General features: G+C 31.9%; 1 protein-coding gene across 1 annotated transcript; it reads left to right on the top strand.

Annotated features, from left to right (window-relative positions):
• The first annotated feature begins 11199 nt into the window (after positions 1–11199).
• Positions 11200–23524, top strand: LOC105837684 (Krueppel homolog 1). Its single transcript, XM_012682661.3, has 2 exons — positions 11200–11543; positions 16193–23524. Exon 2 carries the CDS (start codon positions 16206–16208, stop codon positions 17910–17912), a length of 1707 nt encoding a protein of 568 aa, XP_012538115.1. The 5' UTR covers positions 11200–11543; positions 16193–16205; the 3' UTR covers positions 17913–23524.
• Positions 23525–23781: the final 257 nt, after the last annotated feature.

The raw sequence follows: 23781 nt of genomic DNA, 5'->3' as shown, positions 1-23781 counted from the left end.
AATTCTAAATAATTTATTATAATCAAGACAATTCAATTTACATTGTTAAAAATAAAAAGAAACAAACGATAAATTCTTTGACGGATAAATGTTAAACATATCGATAAAGTTGAAAAAGCTTAAATGGTCTGCAGCTAGATCTTGGTGCTGATTATAATTTTTCAATATATTAATTATATGAATTGAGATTATTAAATCTTTATCGATATGTATCGAAAAGGAAACGTAATTGTTATGTTGTACGTGCACACAATTGAATAATCGAATGTATCATTTATGTAGCATAATTTATGTAGAAACATGGAAATTATGAAAAATGTGTCATGTCACTTGACATGGCATTTTCTCCTGATTTAAATAACCTCAATCTTTTTCTTTTAGTTAATCAAATCTTCGTAATGTTAACGACATTAACAAGCATTGATTTAAAACTGTATAATGAATGTGAATCCCTGCGAACCTTGTTTCGGCGCCGAATAAGGGTCCATCAAGAGAAAGATGTTTGCGTTTCTGTCGTTCCAGTTTGCCGTTTTGGTTTTAGCGCGATCACGCGACTTGTTTCTAAGAGAGGTCGCCGATTCTTGCTTGCTCTGGCATAGCTTAAAACAAGTCGCATTGAGATTGGTCAAGGTACGACATCGTTTTAGACCCGCTCTTTCGTTCGGTCCCCTCCCTGCCCTCTCACTTCTCCTTTTCATTTTCCCACTCCATCCCTCCACTATCCAATGCCGTTGCTATTGTTGATACCATCACCACCGCTTCCATCATTGGTTCTAGCCGGTTCATCTCCCCCTCCACCCTCCAGGCGTAGCAATAGTCACTGGCTTGCTCTGCTCCATCCCCAATGCAAACGCGCAGCTTCTCTGTTGAAAGCGACGTAAACCCCGTTTTGGAGAATCGCACAAAACGACACACGTGGTCTTCAGGAGCGGCATCCAGAACAAAGGGTGCCCTCTAACGCTTCTTCGAGATATCATACTTTCTAAATTACAATCAGTAAAATTATTTTCAAAAAATACTGACTTTCAGTGATATACTTATAAGTTATTAGTAAAATAAATTGATCTTTCAGTAATAATACATTAATTCTCAAATCGAAATTATTAAAAGATAGTGAATACTCACTAATTATCACAGTCAGAGATATACCACTGCACATTAGTGATATTATCATTTAGAGAGTAGGTGTTACTATTTAAAAAGTTTTTCAGGATTTCTTTCATATTAGAAGATTGATCGTAAATGTAAATATAATTGTCAAACATTTATGAATTAAATTTTTATCTTTAAAAGAGTAAAAATATTAAATTTTATTTCAAATATTGAAATATGTATATATGAATCAAATTTACACACACACACACACATTAATTCTATAATATTTTTTATAATCTATATATATGTTTATAAATATTATAAATTAATATACTTCTAAGAAATATCATGAAAAGTATATTATAATAAATGAACATTTATCTCTTTCATAATAATGTAACTGTTTTTCATGCTTTAGGAAGATCTTTATGATTCTTTTTGTGTAAGCGGTCTTTTATTTATAATAATTAATTTTACTTACAATATATTCCCAGCAAACACCGAACATAGCAGCAACATTGCGGCAATGTTATAACATTGTAGCAACATCACAGCAATATTACAACATGTTCTGTGTTGCTGGGTTGTCTATTATAATAGCAGCTTATCTATAAAACATGATTTATGTATTAAGTATTTTTACTATTTTTTAAAATAAAAATCAATATCAACAAGCTTTGTTTATTTTAAGTAGACTTGTACTAAGGATGTACAACGAGTCTACTATAATTCAATTCTCTACTTTTGATGCTGGAGCTAGCGGCTGCTCTCCATAAGTATTGATCGCCAAATTTTCGTCGCATCTAAATTGTGAAGTCAAGGTTCATAATACACAGGCACGTATTATATGTATAAAGTAAATTTAGTAAATTATACAAAATAACTAAATATTTATGCCTACATAAATTTTTAAGATAAGTATGTGTAAAATTTAAATTTTAGACAAATAAATTCAGCATACAAATTATATAAGTTTATATATGTACATGTGTATACATATATCCCAGGTAACATAAATGTTAAAAAAATGTTAAAAAAATTTCTTTGTGACATCTTTTCTAAACATTCGTGTTATATATACACATGTACATATACATATATTAAAATTATGATATATAATTTTAATATAATTAGAGAAGTGCCAATATATGTATTGATAGGTCTTTTAATGTATTCTCCTCTTATTTTTCAGAAACTAAACGTTGTATTTTATTATTATTATACAAACATGAATGACATTAAAAGAAAAAATTTTTTTTTAATCCATACATTTATATATATGGATTTAAAAAAATGTTTCTTTTAATGTCATTCATGTTTGACGCGTTTTTTTCTGTATAAAATCTACTAAAACAAACTCTTCAACAAAAAAAGATTTAATTTAATACAATTTTCTCTTGTAAATTGCATAGTTTAAGCAATATTAAATATATTATTAATACTATTTAATTGTTTTACATGTCTGTAGTGTTCTAAAATTGTTTTATTTATATTCTTTTCTTTCTTATTTTCATAATGTGGTTTTGAAAATTGCAACGGAAATGTATTGATATATAGGCTGCAAAATAGTAAAAATCATATAAAATAGAATGAAAGGTACAGTATTAGGAGATCTAGTAACGTTAGCAACTTAATTTTTATGTATTATATATTGCATCTTGTAGAACAGCGTAAAGTACTTTTACAATATATCAGCAAAAAACATTTTACATCGAAGTAAAAGACTAGGAATTCTCTTGTACAATAATTTGTTATAAATATTTTCTACCGATAGTTCATGTTAAAAGAAAAAGAAAGAGAAATGTACCACACACACACACACACACACACACACACACACACACACACACACATTACTATAATATCTTATATAATATTAACATTTCTTAAGACATTAATTTTTGTTTTATAAAAAATTTAATTATTTCGAAATATATTATAAAACCTTTTATTCGATTTGATATATTATAACAAAAGACATTTTCTATTTTGTATTTATGCTTTCAAAATTTTATTTTTAATTTTTGTTTAAGAAATACAATAAAAAAACAAAGTGATAAAACAAACGTATCTGCATTGGCAATCTCTGCCTCTATAAATATTTTAATATTTATAAATAGATATAATTATTAAATTATAATACGTATTTCACAACACAGCAACAAATTAAAAAATTTTAAAAGTACAAATATGTAGTTTTTTATATTACTATATTATTATGTTATATGTATATACACATATATGTACACGCCTACACGCACTCAACTTGCATTCATATGAACATAAAAATTACTACACACAAAACAGTTTTAAGTTTTCAAACTCTTTGAATCTATTCTACTATGTGGAATATTTATCGCTTTTAAATAATTTAAATTATATATCATACAGAAATATTAAAAATTATAATCTCACATTAATTCAAATATTTACTTAATAACAAATATTAGAAATAAATATAATATTTTAAATTATTGCTATAACATCGATAAACATTTAGTATCGGGAGAAAATTTGATAAAATCAAGTATAGATAATTCTATTAGAAAATATTATGTGGATTCAATACTACAAAAAAAATCGTCATAAATATTTTCATTCAAGATGCATATGATTCAGAATACTAACTCAAAATTTCCTATAAAAAAACTCTCCATTTGTGATTTCGATCTGCCTTTGAAGCAACATATATTCGCAGCTTCAGCCGCACGCATTCAACGCTGAAACGTCGAGGTTTTACCAAGCTATCTCCATTATCCGAATCAACGAGGGCGTATCGACGAGGGGCACCTATCGCGCCAAGCATTTGATCGTTGTGTGCGTGAATATGAGTGAGTGTGCCGCTATCGTTATTCCTTTCCCCGCACCTCCTGCACAATCATACACCCTCCTCCACGTAGTTCTCTCGTGGAACCGGCGGTTTGCCCTTCTCCTACCACCACCACAGACCGCACGTGGCGTCCAATGCCCCGTCGTGAGGCACCCGTCGTGGTTTCTACTCGGAACACGTGCATCGCGCGCACTAGGTCATTGCTCTCCATACTCCGGTTTTCTCTTTCTCTCTTTCTCTTTTTCTTTAGCGGGTAATATCGTGAGTTGGAATGAGTCGGAGCGAGCTGGCAGACCCGACCCTTCGTCACAGCACTTGCCGCATAGTGTGTGGCATGACCACGACACGCCAAATCGTGCGAGCCGTGCCGCAACTCGCTCGACCCGCTCCTCTTCGTGCGTCGTCCTGCGTAACCGTGGAACACTTGCGAAGTCGACGTTCGCAGACCGGTCCAGAAGCTTCAATTTCGCCGAAACGCATTCGAGATATTACGCGGTATAGAGCGCGCAAGTGCGTTATACATGAACACGAGCTTCAAAGGAAAATAATATAATTAGCATAGCTGTAACATGTTATAATGTGTAATATTTTATATTATAATGTATTGTTAATACAATGTACATACATAATAGAATGATAATTACGAGAAATATATCAAATTACACACTCAATTTACATAGCTTTGAGAGAACTTTTTAATGTTTTTATAACTATTTTATACTAATACATTGTCATCTAGAAAGTTGCAATCAATCTTTTGATGTGATTCATTCAGTATATTTCTGACTACATACAATGGCTGTTTTCCAGCTAGGTACACAGACGACACAGTGTAACACAGTGTCCACTAGTGTGAGTGAGACACACTGATATGTTCTTTCTCACACTAATTAATGGACGCTGTGTCGTCTGTATATCTAGCTGGAAAACAGCCATTTACATGCCAGCCTTATTAATAATATTCGTAATTCTTAAGCGGACCAATCATAACTATGTCACGTTCGCTGACATCGCTTCCTTCTGAGTTAACGCTATCTGTCGCGCTTATTCGCTCAGACATTTTAATTAATTACTTAATAACTATTACAAATTTTATAAAATAGGATATGATTTTTCTTCTCGATTTGATCCAATCTACCTACTCTTTTTGTTGTGCTAATTCTTTTTTTTAAGACATTGTCTTTTATATATATAAAAGACGGTGTCGTAAGTGCAAACTTTTAGCTTTTTATTGTTTTTTTTTTACAGAGCGTTGTACGTTGATAACACAGTTGATAAGCGATGAAAGTCAAAATGACCATTTTTTTCTAAAAATCTCAATAACTCGGTCAAAAAAATCGCACAGCAATGAACAACTCGAAATAAAAGGAAAAGATCCCGCTACAAGACACAAATGACAAGTATTCTCTATAATTTTTTTCACGCCAGAGGCAGCGCAGCAAAATCGCATTAAAAATTTGTATTTTAACGGATCGAGCTTCATTATTGTGCCATGTTAATAAAAAAAAGGTAATTAAAATCGCCAAAAAGCGTTTGAAAGAAGAAGTTTGAAGCTTTAAAATACTTTTTTGGATTTTGTTTCCGTGATAATTTTTTGTTGAGTTTCAACGGTTTGAAGATAGCTTAAATTTTCGGTATATGAAAAGTGTTTCCTTTTTTTTAGTACTGTATAATTTTACTGTCAAGTGTGCAAATATCTTTATTTTAAAAAATTACTTGTAATCTATTTATAATCTGACACGTAATTTTTTTATAGCATAGATAATATATTATTTATCATTTTAAACACATCTGCGTAATATATTTTGCAACTCGATTAATAAATATTACTGTCATGAGCTTTCAATTGTTGCACATAATTGCACTAATATAAAAAACTTGTTTTTAATTTAAAAACGAAAACAAACTGCAGTTGCATCAATGCGTTATCTGTTACGACAACATGGTACTCTTAGGGTAGCGTTAACATGTTCATCTATCAATCGTGCTTTTATGAGCGTAGGAAATACAGTTTTGTAATAAAGTAGTATTGTAATCAAGTGACGCGATAGCCAAATATATAAAAAAGATATCATTGGTAAAATATCCTGCGGTTACGGCACTGGCAATGTTGAGGCGCTACCGCATAGTTTAATTTAGAATTTTCGTCTAATCATATTTTCCAATTTAAATATCTCGGAAACAGATTATGATAAAAAATCGAATAATACTTTTATCATGTACTGTCGATACGAGCTTACGATAGCGACTAGTCTGAATGCAATCGATGCAGATAATTCTCGAGATTGAATCTGTGAAAAATGTCATTTTGACGATTTCAGGTTTCAACATTCAATATTCAGTGTTTAGACTTTGGCGTATCTGCCAAGATGCATTCATAACGCTTTTGTCATTTAATATTAGATTGAATTCATATTAGATTGAAAGAGAGTGATAAAACAAGCGAAATAGCTTCTTTTGGACATTTTACGAGTTAATCGACATTTAATTTTGCGACTAGGTTGATGATAATTTTTATCTTAATAAAAATTATCATCAACCGCTTTATAACAATGACATACAAGCATCTTGTAAAAGAAATATGAACAATGATTGTTTTATTATTTTATGAATATGTATGAATATGCAGTATAATGCTCCTACTCTCGACTTTTTTTAAATTTGTAACTTTGTATATTTTCATATGTAAAATCTTTTCTGAGAAGACAAATCGTCGTTCAAGTCGCTCTTTTCTTTAATTTAATTTTCAAGATTTTTGATCTATTGGTAGGAATATGATAAAGTTATGACTGTAAAGATACTGCGCATGCTCTTTAATATTGTCATACTTTTTAATATTGCAATTTATAAATTAAATAATTTAGTCGAACAGCTTAATCCTTAGCTTTTTGTTCAAGATGGTGTTGGTGACGTTAAATTATGATCAATGTTTTGAAATTAAAATTTAACAAATCATAATCAAGTGATTTTTTTAGTTAATTTTGAATTGTTTATGGTTGAAAATTTATACTTTATTAATTTGTATTAACAAATATTTTTTACTTTAATAGATAATACTTTAATAAACATTTTCTGAGAAATAATTTTAATTGTAGCAGGGAATATTAGTTTGTGATTGAAGTTTTAAACTTTGTCAATTTATATTAGCAAATATTCTATGCTTTAATTAAAAAGTTGAAATATTTTTTAAAATATAATTTAATTACAGCAGAGAATAGTTGAGAATTTATGATTGCTCGCAATATAAAAATAAATGTATGTATAAAGGACTACACAATTTAATGTTATCAACAATGTCTTGAACAAAAGATCAACAATCGTTATTAAATTGTTTGATTGAATAACTTATTTTATACTTAATTTAAAAATTGCAATATTAAAAACAATATTAAAGAGCATGCGTAATATCTAATATAGCCATAAATTTATCATGTTTTTACATACTAACATAAAAATTTTTTTCATTAAATTTTAAAAAATAATTGAATAAACAGAGAAATAGATGCTTCTTTACGTGATTATTATTATTAAATTAATTATCGATTTAATATTGTAATATTAGTAATCTGATTCACCTTATACTATATAGCTGTGTTTTAAAGACCAAAAATATCCACAGTTCAGTGAACTTTGAAAAGTATATAAAAATCACACAAGCAAATATCAGCACAAAAATTCAGCTTTGATCGATTAAGCCGTATTCTATATGAATTGTGTTTTTATATTTAGTCTATATTCTCTTATTTAAAAAAAAGATTTGAGCGACGAGTTGCACACTGTATTTTTATTACCTGTGCATCAAAGTGTGATTTTTGGGTGCAATCCATTTCACGCTACAAACGCTTTGAAACATTCCTTGATTGGTCAATTCATAAAATTCTTTGTTCTAATTGGTCAATGAAATACTTAGAAGCATTTTTAGCGTCAAGTGGATCACACCTTTTGAGTGTTCCTGGGTTCTCACAAATTGACAGGTTATACCGGGTTAAGTTTGTGAAAGCGACGAAGCGTTGGTAATTTTGCAAGCGTTACCGTATGCGTGTCGCGAGATGCGCATATGAGTATAATAACGAAAATAGATGTAAATTGATGCAAAAAAAATATTTTGCAAAATAGTTTTTTTAATACTTACATTAAAAATTTTAATACATTAAAAAGTTTAGAATAGTATAGATGTTACAACATATAATTTTTATTATTTTATAACGCATGCATAAGTATGTTAAATGTCTTTTATTGAAGTAAATTTTATACTTATCAATGTATAATATAACATATCAATTGCTGCGTATTTTGACAGTCGACACATGTCTCATTAAGTTCTATTCAAGGTCAGTTAGCTTAAAAATGCAGAACGTTCGTTATCTAATACGTGTTACTGATACGTATTATACGCGCTTTCAGACAATTAACACAATTTTTTGCCGAAGTCTGTTTCAATTCTCCATATCGAAGCGTTACACCAGGATCTTACCCCGTATATAAATCTCGAAAAGCTTAATTGCATTACAGCATAAAAGTTCATGCAATTATTTTTGATCAAATAAACATAACTAGGCAAATTTTTAATTAAATAAACATAACTAGACATATATTGTAATCTAAACATCCAGATATAGTCTAAAACTAGTATAAAATGTCTTCCGTTTAATCTTTGTCAGAAGTTGTAAAAATACTACAACGAGATTATGGTCAAACCTAGTTTAGAATATTCAGATATTTATTCAGATATAAAATCCATCTAGATTTAGTCCAAGACTTATCTTTAGAAAAATATGTAGACAGATATTTGACTAACAAAGGTATAAAAATGAGACTAATGGACTTTTTTTTAAATAAAATATAAGGATACAGCCATTGGGAACTAGCCCATATAGCTTACATGTACTGTCGGAAATACATAGAAATTCCACGCCTTTAAGTTAACGAGTAACAAACCTACACGCGGGACAATAGTAGCGCGTGCTAAAATAGGACGGAGCGACTAATGGACCTGTTATTGTTATAACGTCCAAAATTCATCTAAAACGAGTCAAATTGTTCTGCCAGGGTGCCTGGCATACAAATAGCAAAAGTTAACTTCTTCTTTTACTAATCAGTAACCTTATCCATTTAGAACGGCATTCACAGACCGATCTTATTCAAGACCCATCTTAAGCACGATCTTGAGGCGTCAATGCTGTTATTTCATTGGTTAAGTAAGTCTCAAGTCTGCTCGAAGCTAGACTTAAGACAATTCTTGAACTTAAGATCGGTCTATGAATTCTGTCCATAAACTATTATTTTAGAATGAAATTCGTGTTTTTCTTATACTGGACATTCCAAATAATATTTTGGTAAAAATAGAATCGATTTATTCATTTTTAATATGAAAACTTGTTTAATGTTGAGAGAGTATGCTTTAGGTTTCCAACCACTTAAATTTTATTAAAAAATTAAAAATGTTATTACTTGCCTTTGGTTTATAAGTTTTTTCTTAGAGAAATACATATATTGGTGTCCTTTTTTTAAAGGTAATTTTGTTAGATTTATTTCTACTTAATGTAATTTCGATGTCATGACGACTTTTGTTCTGTTTATGAATGTTTTCAAATAGACTGGTAAATGATAAATTTTAGTTACACTTCTGTTATAATATATATTATAGCATATGTCTTAACATTTAGTAAAACATTTTATAGAACTTTTTCAAAATTTTTCTTGCGTGTGAAAAGTTGACTTTCTAAAAATCAGAAATTTTTCCGAAAACAATCAGTGCTGTATGAGGAACGTTAAAATTATGCATTGTACGTCTAAATATATGAAGTATCAGGATATCCAACAATAAATATATATGCTCTATTAAACAATATTGTGATTATAGTCCGAATAGTCTCCTTTTTACAGAAACTGAACATGCGAAATACCAATAAAAGAAAAAGGCCACGACTTTATCTTTGTTATGTAGCTCACAAAAGAGATCAGTTTTAGGGAAGACCGATATTAGGAAAGTTTTATGTTTATGGGATTCGGTGAAGTTATAGGTTCGTGGGAGCACGCGCGCTTACTGCAAGCCTGACACGCATAGATTAGAGTAGAGATTCGCGAGCACGGCACACGTGTAACAGTGAATTCGAGATTACACGTGTGCGAAGAGGTTCACAGGTCATTGCGTCCCTTTGTATTCTCTATGTCGCTTCGGTCGCTTCCCTTCGCGATCCTTCTCGCTTTCTCTTTTCACCCTTTGTCCTTTTCGCTGTCTTCGTTTTTCAATTTCACGTACTCTCTTCCTCCCTTTCTACCTTTTCTTTCCTTTTCTTACTCTCAGGCAATGACGTATCGCGCTTAGGGGCATCTCTACAGACGATATCGTACAGAGAGGATCTCAAATTAATTAGTATATTTAGATAGAATTATTACATGGATTGTGTTAAATTTTGAGGAAAATTTTTTTAAATATCTCGTAATATTAAATTGAGTGGACTTTTGTGTGGAGAATTAAATTATGTCGTTCTTAACGTAACATTTTAATATATACATTTTTATTTAAACTTCAAATCGTAATTTATTACACGAAATCTAAAAATAGAAAGAGAGAGAGAGAAAGGAAAAGAGAGAGAGAGAGAGAGAGAGAGAGAGAGAAATGATATTTTTGCATATTTTATATGAAATGTTAAATTTTTATTATAATTTAAACCATAAATATTTATATTAATTTAGATTGGTCATTTTTGCATGGAAAACTGTGCTGTGTCGAATATCTGGTTTCAGCTGTTTTGGAGTAAAAAAATGGTGGCAACAATTCAGTATGTAAGGCAGATATTCATAGTGTAATCTTATTTTAAGATCATCTCAAGTAATGTCTTAAAAATAAGTTTCAAGGAATGAATGTTAATCATTATATTACCGCTAATAATGTAAAAAGGATTTCAACATTAGTAAAATACGAGAGTGTCGAAGGCACAGCGGGCACTAGTTACGTCCATGCACTCTTCCGCGACCATCGTTCGCCGCGCCTCTCTCTTCACCCCTTACCCTGCGCGTCGTCGTGACGAATTGCACGCGCAAGCCAAGTCGCGCCGACCACGCCGACAGCCTCCACGTGCTGCCGAACGGCACTCAGCCGCCCCAAATTGTAGGTCGGTTTGCGGAGAACGGGAAGTGGTGGCGAAGCGGGGATAGAGAGGTAGGACGAGGATGAGAGGAGTAGGCGATAGCGCGACGACGGGCGAGGGGAAAGCAGGGGAGAGGTGGAAAAAATGATGCGACGAGGAGAGCGGTGGGGAACGCGGATCGCGCGCTCGTGCGTGTGCGCGCCGCCCGTGATCGTTCGGTGCGGCCGAGGAGGTAAACATTGTACAGTACGATTGACCGGTCCCGAAGCGGCGGGTCTTTCACTTTTTCGTCTTGGCCCGTCTTTTACGAGAAGAGAAAGAAGAGGGACAACTTCCTTTTTTTCTTCCCGAACTTTTCGTCCTTTTCGCATAAACTTCTTGAGTTTCGCTTCGCGAAATTGGATCAAAATCGAGATTTTACGCATCACTCGTCGTTAACGTGGTGTAACATTTTCCTGATGTTATCGAAACGAAGGATGACAACCAAATGCCCAGTTTTTGGATTACACTAGGATATAACGCAGGTAAGTGTCTCTCCTCCATCAGGATACTTCTCTTTTTTTTTATTTCATTCTCTTAACTATTTTGTTTGAGAATGACATCGTGAGCTTCAATTTAAAAAACTAATGTCTTCGAATCCTTCAGATTTTGTCCGTATGTTCTTAAAACCCACGTTTTTTCTCATAGTTTTAAGAGTTCTCTTGACTACTTGGGCTTGTAATGTTATTTTTTTTATAAATTTTGAATATTTGGATGTGATAAAGAGATAGTTGCCATTTAACAAAACGAGACTTTCATAATCGTATTTGCAATATTTTAGACTGAGTTTCTATGATTTGGATTTTGGATATTAAATAAATAGAATAAAATTATATTCTTGTGATCACGTTCAAGAAGGCGCGAAGAGGAATCAACTATCATCAACTTTCCAAACCAGAATCGCGTGTCATCATATTCGATTGCTGATCTCGGTTCATTTTTCTTTTTGCACAAATGCATGTCGATAGCTGAAGTGTTCTTTTTTTTACTGAATACATTGTTATCATTAAATTTATATATTTTAAAAAAATCTGATTTATGTGTATTAAATTATCAGATTAAATAAAATTAAGTTTTTTCGTCTTAACGAGATTCCTTAGATATATAATTAACATAAACGTATCTTAATAGAATCGTTTTGTTTATGCGTATATGACATATTTACGAAAAAAGTACTTACACAAATGGTTTTTCTATTATTATATTTATTTGTGTTATACTTATATAATTAAAACTTATATGATTAAACGTTAAATGTTACGTACGATCGCGCACATGTGATATTTAACATTTAACTACTAATTACTTAAAGAAAATGTGATATAGCTCTCATTTACAATTTGTACAATAATTTTGTTAATAATAAATATTGTAAATTAAAAACTTAACATTTACATTCATTAATATGTTGTTTAATTGATTTTAAACTCAAAGTTGTAAAATATTTATTATTTAGGATATTTATAAAAATATAGCGATATATATAATAAGTCGAAAAGAAACAGGAATCATATAATGTGACTAAAACAGATTTTATAATTTAATTTTATTTAAAAAGCATATTTTGTTACAAAATTATATATTAGTGAAAATATGTAAAAAGAAATTATTACAGGATGTATGTAAATATATGTACATGCACCTAATCTTTTTTACATAGCTACAATATTAAAAATTTATATAATACATGTAGCGCAAACCACTACCAATCTAAAGATCGTAGATTATCAATAAAACTACAATCATTTTTTAAAAATAATTACTTTGATGTAAAAACTTCGAAAGAGAAGTCGTATTAGGCTTGTCGAGATATCAGAATTGTATTAATGGTTAAAGAATTTGTATTCACAAAATTTCTTACTATTGTTTAATTTTGTACAACTCGAAATGCATACAGTAGAATAAAATGTAAAATAACAAAAAACACTCGATATTGTTATTGCATATATTCGTGTGATAAGAGCAAATTTAAAAAGAATGAGAAAGTATGTGTAATTTAACAGTAAATCTTGAAAAAATTTTGAAGTAAAAATAAAAATGCCTTATAACGAGTCAGCTATTGTCTTTTACCATATTAGCGTGATTGCATGGACTAATGGTGGACTACTAAACAAATAAATAATAGTGGGAATATTACAAGTTACCACAATATCTATAAGAGTCATAATACCTTCTCCTTTACAGTTCACGAGTCTTGTATTTTTAAATATGTTACGACTTATAATAATATAAAAAGCATAAAGCGAAAATCTGTAAAAATTTACAGAAATTATAATTTATAAGTAAAGAGAGTAGACGGAAAATAAGAAAATAAAATCGACAATAAGTGTCGATAATATTACAAATTAAAAAATTGCTCGTTAATTTTTTCCATAAAAAATGTAATTGTTAATCAATTGGATAAATACATAATTAATCATTTTACGGAATTGAGACAATTTGTATAACGCGATCAGAATCAGCGAGATTAATCGAGTCACAAAAAGGAAGAATATATAGTAGCACGGTTCCATGAAATTCGGCACAAAAGTGTCTTCCGGGCGTGAGGAATGATGGTTTGGTTGTAGGGTGATATTTCCCCTCGGTACGGGGGATGTTTCCATGGATCAATACGATTTTTGCGTATCTCTTTTATACGTTGCGATACTACTCGTCGTAGGTCGGTCAATTAGTTCAAGTTTTATCAAAAAGAGTAACTACTCTGTTGTTGCTTTAAAAATGAATGCAGAAAGAAAGAGTTGAAGGGAACAGGAAGAGGAGGAAGATCACAGAGTGAGAGAAGGAATAAGAGGAAGGGAGGGGAAAAAAACGAAAGAAAGAATGCATCATATGCGATTATTGTCGGACATGTGCCGCCACGCGCTTCTCTTGTGATGTAACTCTCGACGTCCTTACTGCGCGCCGAGTTGGACGAGGTCGGTGATCGCTATAAAAAAATGCGACTCGTACACGTGGAGGCAGCCGCGCGGGTTTCGGCCACGGTGTGCGAAGATGAGCGGTGGCGGTAGCAACGGAGGGCAAGCGAGCCGGAACGCGATACGCTTGCAGTGCAACCGCCGACCACGCCCGCGGCCTCTCGCGATCGTTGTCATACGAAGCGCCGCGCGCGTGCAGACGCTTAGCGCTATACACGCGGTTCGAGATAAATTCGTCTAATTTAGAAGATAAGAATATTCTTTGTCCACTTGTTCACAAACAGTCCGTACTTTTATTTAAAATTTAAAAATTCGCTATTACATTTGTTGCTATAGGTATCTGTTTTTTTTAAATAACAAAAAAAAAATTTCGCGAATAAATGTCATAAATTCAAAAGTACTGTTTTTTAGATGATAAACGTATAAATATAATACCCGTATTCAAATACACAATTATACACAAATATTAAGGCAATGCTCCATCTTGAATTTGACATTCGTTCGTAAAATTTTTGTTCAAATTAAAAAAACAGATATATACATACATGTACATACAGTATCATATATTCAAATACATAATTTTATTGCGTTATTTATCATAATTTTGTTACAATACGAAATTATACAGGTTTTTTTTTTACGAACATGATAAGATGTGATATTATATTCACGAAGCATTCATAGTAAACTGCTTACTTAACAGTAATCGTGCATTTGTGCATTTTTCTTGTTGATGAGATACTTTATAGTGCTATATAATATTCTAACAGCGATAACGTATTCTGCAATTATTATTGAAGCTTTTATAATTTATAAATAATGATGTAATTAAAATTTTGTTTGCGTATAATCAGCAGTATGCGATATTAACAGTAATGCAATTGTTTATTACCATAAAATGTCATGCACAATAGTACAGAATTTTTAACTTGTAGCAAAAAACTGCATAGTTTGAAAAATCCAACTAAATAGAGGAAGGTTGCTAATACTACTTTTTTACATTATATTGTTTAAAAAAAGAATAAAACTTTACCTAAATACAAATTAGAAAGTATCTTCTATTAAATAATATAGTAGTTTTTATAATATCATTTTAAATTTTGCAATAATTAAGGTAAATAAAAATAAACGTCTAATAAAATAAATTCCAAAGCCGATATAATAGAAAATAGCATATATTTTATTTTTATTTTCTTTATGTTTAAGATGAGTACAAAATACTTATAAGTTACGTACAAATAAAAGTATGTATTTGTAATGTATATGTGGATTTTTAAAAGCTTTTTATTTTGATATAGAACGTTTTCTTATTCGATTTATATAAATATCTTATGATGTTCTGCAATATATAACGTAAAAATATATAAAGATTAGATTGCTAATTTAATAGATACATTTCCTAATGTTATACATTTTATTTTATACCATGTGATTTTTATTATCTCTTATGGTCTGTCTTATTTCGATAGATGCTACGCTGTATTCTGACTTTATGTCTTTAAAATTACTTTATGAGAAAAATAAAAAAAAATTAAAAATAGAAATAAAACAGTTTTAGGATGTATACATGCTACAAACATGTATAAATTAATTTAATATTATTAATAATACATTTATTATTATTCAAATATAAAAATGCAATTTGCAAAAAAAAATTATGTAACATTTATTCTTGTCTTGAAAAAAAAAAATTTTATATATAAAAAAGCCTGCATGTATAAATTACTTTATTTTTCATTTTTATTTATTTTAAATTTTTTAATCAAGAGGCACGGTAGTGCCTCGCGCCAAGTGTACGCGCGCGACACTGCCGTGCCTTTACGCGAGACGCCGTTACTTTCTAAACATTATATTTCAGTTACCTAGAATTACAAGGAGATTAATGAAGTATTAATGAAGTATAATGTTTTTTTATAAATAAGGATATTTCTTTAGGAGATTTAGTCGAATTAATGATTCTCTCTCTCTCTCTCTCTCTCTCTCTCTCGCCTCTAAATCATACTGCATTAAATACTTAAGTAATCAACAGCTTCCAAGAAGTTGTTCTTGATTGTCGATCGGTTACGCATTGCTCTTGAAAGTGTTGCTCTTGAGTGTGATCAGAGTAGCCGCACTATAATTTTGTATTGCTAAATCATATATCCAAGACCCGCGATATGAAACATTCGCGTAAACAAGAAAAAAATATAATTCTATTAATCTCTTCCAAATGTTTTCAGCTTCCTGTCCTCGATGTTGGGCTACTATCAAACAGAACCTGTGCTGCCGAATTCAGCAATGTCAGTATCGGTGTCCGGTATTGCTACCGGCTTAGAGACTTCGAACTCAGTGAAAAGCTTGGTATGCAGTCCAGATCTCACAATGTTCGCTGCCACACCGAGATGCAGTGGAGTTGAGGCTTCAGATCCGACCAATCCAATGACGACGGAAATTGGAAAATATCAGTGTTTGGTTTGTCAGAAGAGCTTCACGCAGAAGAGTGTATATCAGAGTCACCTGAGGTCGCACGGCAAGGATGGCGAGGACCCGTATTGTTGCAACATCTGCGGTAAGACATTCGCGGTGCCAGCGCGACTGACACGTCACTATCGTACTCACACTGGCGAGAAACCGTACCAGTGCGAGTACTGCAACAAGTCGTTTTCGGTGAAGGAGAACCTTAGTGTGCACCGGCGTATCCACACGAAAGAACGACCATACAAATGCGACGTGTGCGGACGCGCGTTCGAGCACAGTGGCAAGCTGCACCGCCACATGCGTATCCACACTGGCGAACGACCACATAAGTGTACTGTGTGCGCTAAGACGTTCATACAGAGCGGCCAGTTAGTAATACACATGCGCACACACACTGGTGAGAAGCCATACGTGTGTAAGTCATGTAAGAAGGGTTTTACTTGTTCTAAGCAGTTGAAAGTGCATACGCGCACTCACACTGGCGAGAAGCCTTACACTTGTGACATCTGTCGTAAGGCATTTGGCTATAATCACGTGCTCAAGCTGCATCAGGTATCACACTATGGCGAGAAAGTATATAAGTGTACGATCTGCAACGAGACCTTTGGCTCTAAGAAGACGATGGAGTTGCATATCAAGAAACACCCGGAGTCGCCGGCATCTGTCACTTCCACAGTTACAGATAGCGGTGTCTCCTCGCCAATCGAACCAGACGTTGAGATCTCTCAGAGCAGCGGCGGCGGCAATGGCAATCTTGGCCCAGGCGTGATCCCGACGAGTCCAGGCTTATCGGGTATCGCCATCGATGACAAAGAGAACTTGAAGACTGAAGAGGCCTATCCGGATTCGACGTCGAACACAGCTTACTCTGTTCAACGCGATTTTGCGTACTATCTTTATTCTGGCAACAGAGAGCAACAGTATTCGCAACCATTAGTAGCACCGCCATCGAGCATAGCAGAACCCGTGCTCGTTGACATCGATGAGAAACGCTTCCAGGCGAGCGTAGTGGTGAGTGCGCCGTTGGAACCAGTGGCCCATCACGTATTCTTTTATCCCGAGCCAGCGTACAGCAGTTTTAATTTGACCACCAATGGCAATGTCGATCTCGACACTGCTGACTGCTCGTCCCTTTTAAATCTACCAGGTAATGATGCACGCCGAAGAGTCGAGGCTGCTCTGGAGGCGGTTGAAGAAGAACGTCAAAGGCAAGAATACAGCGCCGGGATTGTCAAGATTGATCGAGATCCATTGCTTACGCCACCGTGTAGCAACCCTGAGAGTCCAGTGTCATCACCTGACTTGGCTTTGGACCTAGCGATACCACCGCGAGAAACACTGATCTTGCCGCCCAGAAAACGTAGTAAGATGATTCTTCAATCTATGGAAAGTGAGTACAGGAGTAGCAGTAACAGTAATGGCAGCCTAATTGCGACTTCACAAAGACAAAATTCCGTCATTCAATTTGCGCGAGCTTCATAGTGAAAATAATTAACCTGTCAGCCATTTCGCGAAGATTGTTTCAAAGATATTTTAGAAACTGAAAAAAAATCTTCCGAAAATTTTATTTTGCTACATCGAGATCGGGAACTAGAAAGAAACAATTTGTTCCTACGACCAGGACAAATTTGAGAGGAAGGAGAACTTAATAGTGTTGCGAGTTTTATTAATTTTTCGACTTTAATAATTATGAAGTGCGACGAGCAACAGACTTTCAACTCGTCAACCGTGAAACTGCGTCCGACAAGGATGGTGACTTTCCATTTCTAAAATTGGGAATAACAATCTTATGTACTTTTTCGGTAAATTCTAAATGTAACGCGAGTGAATTGGAGCATTGATATATTATCTTTCCATTTACAATCAGCATCTGAGGAAGAGCTGATCGCACCAAGTTAGTTCAGCGATCAAAGCCGTGTTTGTTACTTAATGACATTTAATAACAATTAATGCAATTTGTCACGAATGAGATATTTTCCTAATGGTTCACGGGTGACAACATTCGCAACTATTTTCTCGATCTTGTTCGATAGCCTCTTGGTTTCTTGAGGCTTTAACGTTATGTATATACTTATGTTGGATGTATGAGAAATGAAGAGAGAGACTGGATATATTCCTCGATCACGAAAAGATCGCATTGATCGTGAGCGTGCATGGTGAGGTAGCCGCGCGTACGTAATACTATTAAAAAAACGTAATCTCATTAAACTAAATTTTTGAGAAAAAATTCAGAGAAAGATAATTTGAAAAAGTTATAAAAAATAGAAAGTTTTTTTTATGGAAATCAAAATGTTAATTTTAAAGCATATTGTCATATCATATACAAAACAAACGCGCATTTTATCTTTTCAAAAGCTTTATTTAACCCTTCGTTGACACATCTCTTTTTTTCGATTAATTTTGACAGATATTTTGCATATGGAAGGTAGACTGTTTCGATAAATGAAAAACCATTAAAAAAAGATACAGAGCGTCAAAGTTGTCATATGAATGGCTCACACTCAGTATGTCAACAAAGGATTAAACAATTTTGTTACGTTTAATTTGCTATTAAAAATATATTATTTATATTTTATATTTATTTTATGTATGTGTTATTTATATTTCAAATATGTGGTAGATTTATTACGTGAGGGGTTACGTCTTTTTAACATTGTGCGAATCGTATATAGTACGGCCGAGTACCACAACCACACAATGATACACAAGTATTCTACTTAAGCAGAAAGAATGTGCTTAAAAGCAATTTATCTAATTGTAAGTATAAGAGAAATATATTAATATGTACTTGTGGTATTTGGCTATATTGTAAACTTACATTGTACGGCAGCTGTTACTAGCAATATACATATAGCGGTCAGTAATCAATGTACAAAATGATTTAATTATATTATTATTTAAATATTAGTCGGCCAACGTTTTGAAATAACTATCGCTAGCCATACAACTGCCGAATATCATGATCAACGATCGACCATCATTACGCCATTGTCGGCTGTGTAATATATTATAAGTTGGCTGTTTGAATGTTTATTTGTTGAATGGAGCGAGGCAAGGAATTATTGTAACTCGGACGTTTGCACGTATTACCTCATCGCTGCACGCGAATAACGTCTGGTTTTTTTTTCTTTTTTTATATATAAATAATTTATACGCCCGCTTTTGGGTCTAACTTTTGACGTCGTGTATTTGTCATGTGTAATTGTCTAACTCGTGCCGATCGACTCGTCTTTTGCCGTGTCAAATGCACGCTTGCGAAGGTCGGACATCTAATCTCTTGCCAGCCTTAACAAGACTGACGTCAGTCTACCTCGTTAGTGTCACGATTCCGGTTTAACGGGGAGCTGCCAGTGGTATCGATATCATCGTCATCGTTTGATTACCAATTCAATAAAAGTAAACAATAAATTTAAAACGGTGATGTATTTTTTTTTAGTATACACCATTCTCTTGGTAGATTATTATAATTTTAAGAAAGTGATACACGTGATGCAGGAAATGTTTCTATTTGTTCACGTCATGATTAATCACAATCACTTACAGCGATGAGTGTTTTTTTCATTAATCAAATCAATCAGAAAATGTTATATTAAACTGGAGACATAGACCATCAGGTGGCGCCATACTAGTGGCGATGTGTGTGCCTGTATGATCTTAATTTGATAAAACCCTTAAAAAAAACTGATTAAGAATTTAAGATGTTTACAGCCTTCATAGGCCTTGTCTATAATAAAGATTTAAGCTTTAAGTCGTTAGAAATTGACCAATCACAATTGAGTATTCTTATAAAAATCGACTGTGATTGATCAGTTTCTTATGGTTTAAAGCTTAAATCTTCATTGTAGATAGCAACTCTTAAATTTAGATAGCTGAGAATTTTATTTTTTAAATCGTGTTTTTCTTGAAAACTAATTTGTATAATATTAGAAATAAATATATTCCATCTGACATTACATTAATCAAGTTGTGTTTTAATATTAGTACAAGTTGTCATTTGCTCGATGATGATGCTACTGGAATCTCTGTATTAAATGTTTAGATTGAATAGACGAATTTTTATTCGTTGACATTCAGAAAATTTAGATAAAATCTCAAAGATTCCAACTAGGTTTGCCAATATCGGTTAATTGTAACTACAGATCTAACTTATTTTTTTGCCACCTACTTCCAGTCTTAATAATTAAAAAAAGATAGCTCTATGTTAATGAACACATTAAAATTGAAATTAACCAACTTTGGCGAAACTGGCTGTGCGAATCTCTGAAAAATATCTTTGAATTTTGCTCCCACAATCATACGCTTTTGATTATATTATTATATATTTATACGTAGATATTAGATACATAGTTTGCATAGAAAAGATACGAAACAAGGATGACAAATTGAATTGACAAAGAAAGGAAATCGCACCTTAATGGTATCGTCGTGATTGTTTATCGCTTTTGTGAGAATTGGAAATCATTATTTAATACGTGAAAATTAGTGCATAATATATTAATCGGCGTAGCCAGACGATACCGTTGCGGATTTATAAGAAAGAAAAGAAATTACGAACAAAAAAGAATGATGGGAAAGATTGAGAAATTAGGGAATTGAGGAAGAAGGGGAAGAGAAGTGTACCAAACAATTTAATATCTCTGTGATAAGAACTCCATAGTATCAGAGTATTAAGCGGAGCCCACTGCCAGAGTACAAGCGTATATGTGCACATGCATGCTAGTGTAATGTAAAATTATAATGACACACTGTATGACACACAGTGATATTACATTATCATAACGCAACGCAGTTTGACACAAAACTTTTCAACTTTCGAAAATCTGTCAATTTTCAAAATTTTAAATATTAAAATTTCATGCGGCTGTACGGAATTTTACATAAATTCTAATTTTTGGTCGAGTTTACACTTTATGGATTTTAAACTTTCTCAGTAAACACTAATTAACAATAACATAATATCAATGTTATAATTTTACATTCAACAATGTAATTGTTATGTATAATATTTATTATATTACATTTACACTGTTGAGTGTGTAAAATTATAACATTGATGTTTATTGGTGTCGACAGAGTTTACATTCCATAGCGTGCGTACAAAAGAAGTTGATTAATATTTATTATTTATTTGTCCAATTAATAACTTTGGATCTGTTGATAAATTATTATTTTCTTCAAACGTACTTATCATGCAACAATTAAATCTTCTCTCGAAAATTCTCAGATATTTTAATAAATTACACAGTAAGCAAAATATCATTAACGTTATTACAATGATATTTTATAATGCAATGTTTTAAAAATATATAGTTTTAATATTACATACGAGAGTAGTTCGTAAAGTTCTTGGGTTGATAAGAAAACGCATAATTTATGGATTTTATAAACTTTTTCTAAATTTTTTAACATAATTTCCTTTTAATTCGCTACACGCTATTTTAATTTTTTTATATCGTCTGTAATACGACTTCTCTAACCCCCTCAACATAAGTATTAATTTCTTTGATTACTTTGGTATTTGAGCCATATCTATTTTCAGCAAGTCATTTTTTATATTTGAAAAAAGATAAAAGTCACTGAGAACTAAATCTGATAAATGCGGTGCGTGGAACCAATTCGAAGCGCAATTCACGAAACTTTTTAAAATGAGATATTTTATCATTGCGCAATATCCATTTTTTTTTAAATTATTTATATGATTGAAATAAAGAAACTAACGAACGCATATGTCAGAAATTGTGTCAGCAATCCTCTGCAAGTTCAAACTTGCAAAATTATAGTAGTTTGATATTTGTGACGCTATTTTTGTATCAGGCTGAGAACTTTTCGAATTATCATACAACGTTATTATGAAAAATAAATGAGTAATACATTAAATATAATATTTCTACATTGCAACGTTTAGGAATATTATGTCATAAAGTAACAATTTAAAAACATATAAAATATTATGGCACATAATTTCATAAAATTTATATAAAATCAATGTTTTCAAGATTTAAGATTAATTTAATGTTGCTTACTGGGTTTTCAAATTAACTTAGCAAACAGAGCTCTGCGCAAACGATACAGTAATGAATTATTTACCCGCTCGAAACGCCTGGCTACCGTAACATGCGTGTACATATATGCGTTCATTCAAGTTCACATAACAATAACGAGTAGTGTAACTTGTATCATGTATTTATACATATAATATTCGCAATTGCTGCGAGAGAGTACACCGCGCGGCCCACTCTCATTATTTTCGATATTTATTTTATTAGAGTTGAAAATAGTGCAATCATAATTTTAAGTTTAATCAGTCTCAGACTGCATCCTATAATAATGTATAACTTTCATGATAACTTTTTTTTGAAACTGCGTTTTCAAGTTTTCAATATAATACAAGACATGTCATAAAATTTTAAAACTGCAATTTGGAAACTGTTAATTTCTTCGGAACGACTTATTTATTCATCTACGTTTGGATTAAACGTTTAACGTTTTAATATTTAGATTCTAAAAATTAAAACAATTTTTATTTTAGAGAAACTTCTTACTGTTCCCTGATGGCAATTGTATGGTGAATATAAGCTGCGCGGTGTAATGTGAATTGAGAATGTTAATTATTAAGTATTATATTAATAAAAAAAGTAACATAACGACGTCACTATTGATAGCATAGAATGCCTATTATTACTATTATTTTACTATATATTATACTATTATAATTAATATCATTATTATTGTCATTATTAATATTATAATTTTATATCAATTATTATTTATAATTATTGTGAAATCATAATATACATACCAGAAATAGGAACTATTTTGTTCTAATTGGTATGTAGAACTGATTATGTATAAAAGTATCATTTTTATAAAAGATAAACGGAACATCATTTTATCGCTCATTTTTCATTTTATTACATTTGTTGTTACAATCATTATTCGAGAATTTTTTCTCGCGAAATCGAGAGCAACCTATTTCGAAGTACAAGCGGAGGTCTTTTCTTAATTTTAGAGCGTTGTGAAAATTGTATAAAAATTTATTATTGTTTTTGTATTTATAAAATTTATATAAATGAATAAAAAACTGAATTTCCAAATGCTTGAAATCTTTTTTATTGATAACTTGGCAATTTATATCCTCTATATACAAAGTGTATAACAAAAACCTTAAAAAATCACAACCGTTTCTGAGGTATAAACGATTTCATATGTTATCATCATTAACTTACTTATTGACTTCTATATGTTGCAATTGCTGGATAAGACTACAGGAACTGCTTATTAAGTGTTCTCCAGACAAGAAAAACATTGATTCCTAGGGCATTAAATGTTTTTCTTGTACGCTAGTACAAGT

This window comes from Monomorium pharaonis, chromosome 3 (assembly GCF_013373865.1).
Source record: "Monomorium pharaonis isolate MP-MQ-018 chromosome 3, ASM1337386v2, whole genome shotgun sequence".
Taxonomy (NCBI): Eukaryota; Metazoa; Arthropoda; class Insecta; order Hymenoptera; family Formicidae; genus Monomorium; species Monomorium pharaonis.
Note: the sequence above shows the minus strand (reverse complement) of the source record. Positions and strands in the feature narration are given on the sequence as shown.

Coding starts and splice junctions, on each gene's coding strand:
- LOC105837684 (XM_012682661.3), top strand. CDS start 16,206: ATGTTGGGCTACTATCAAACAGAACCTGTGCTGCCGAATTCAGCAATG.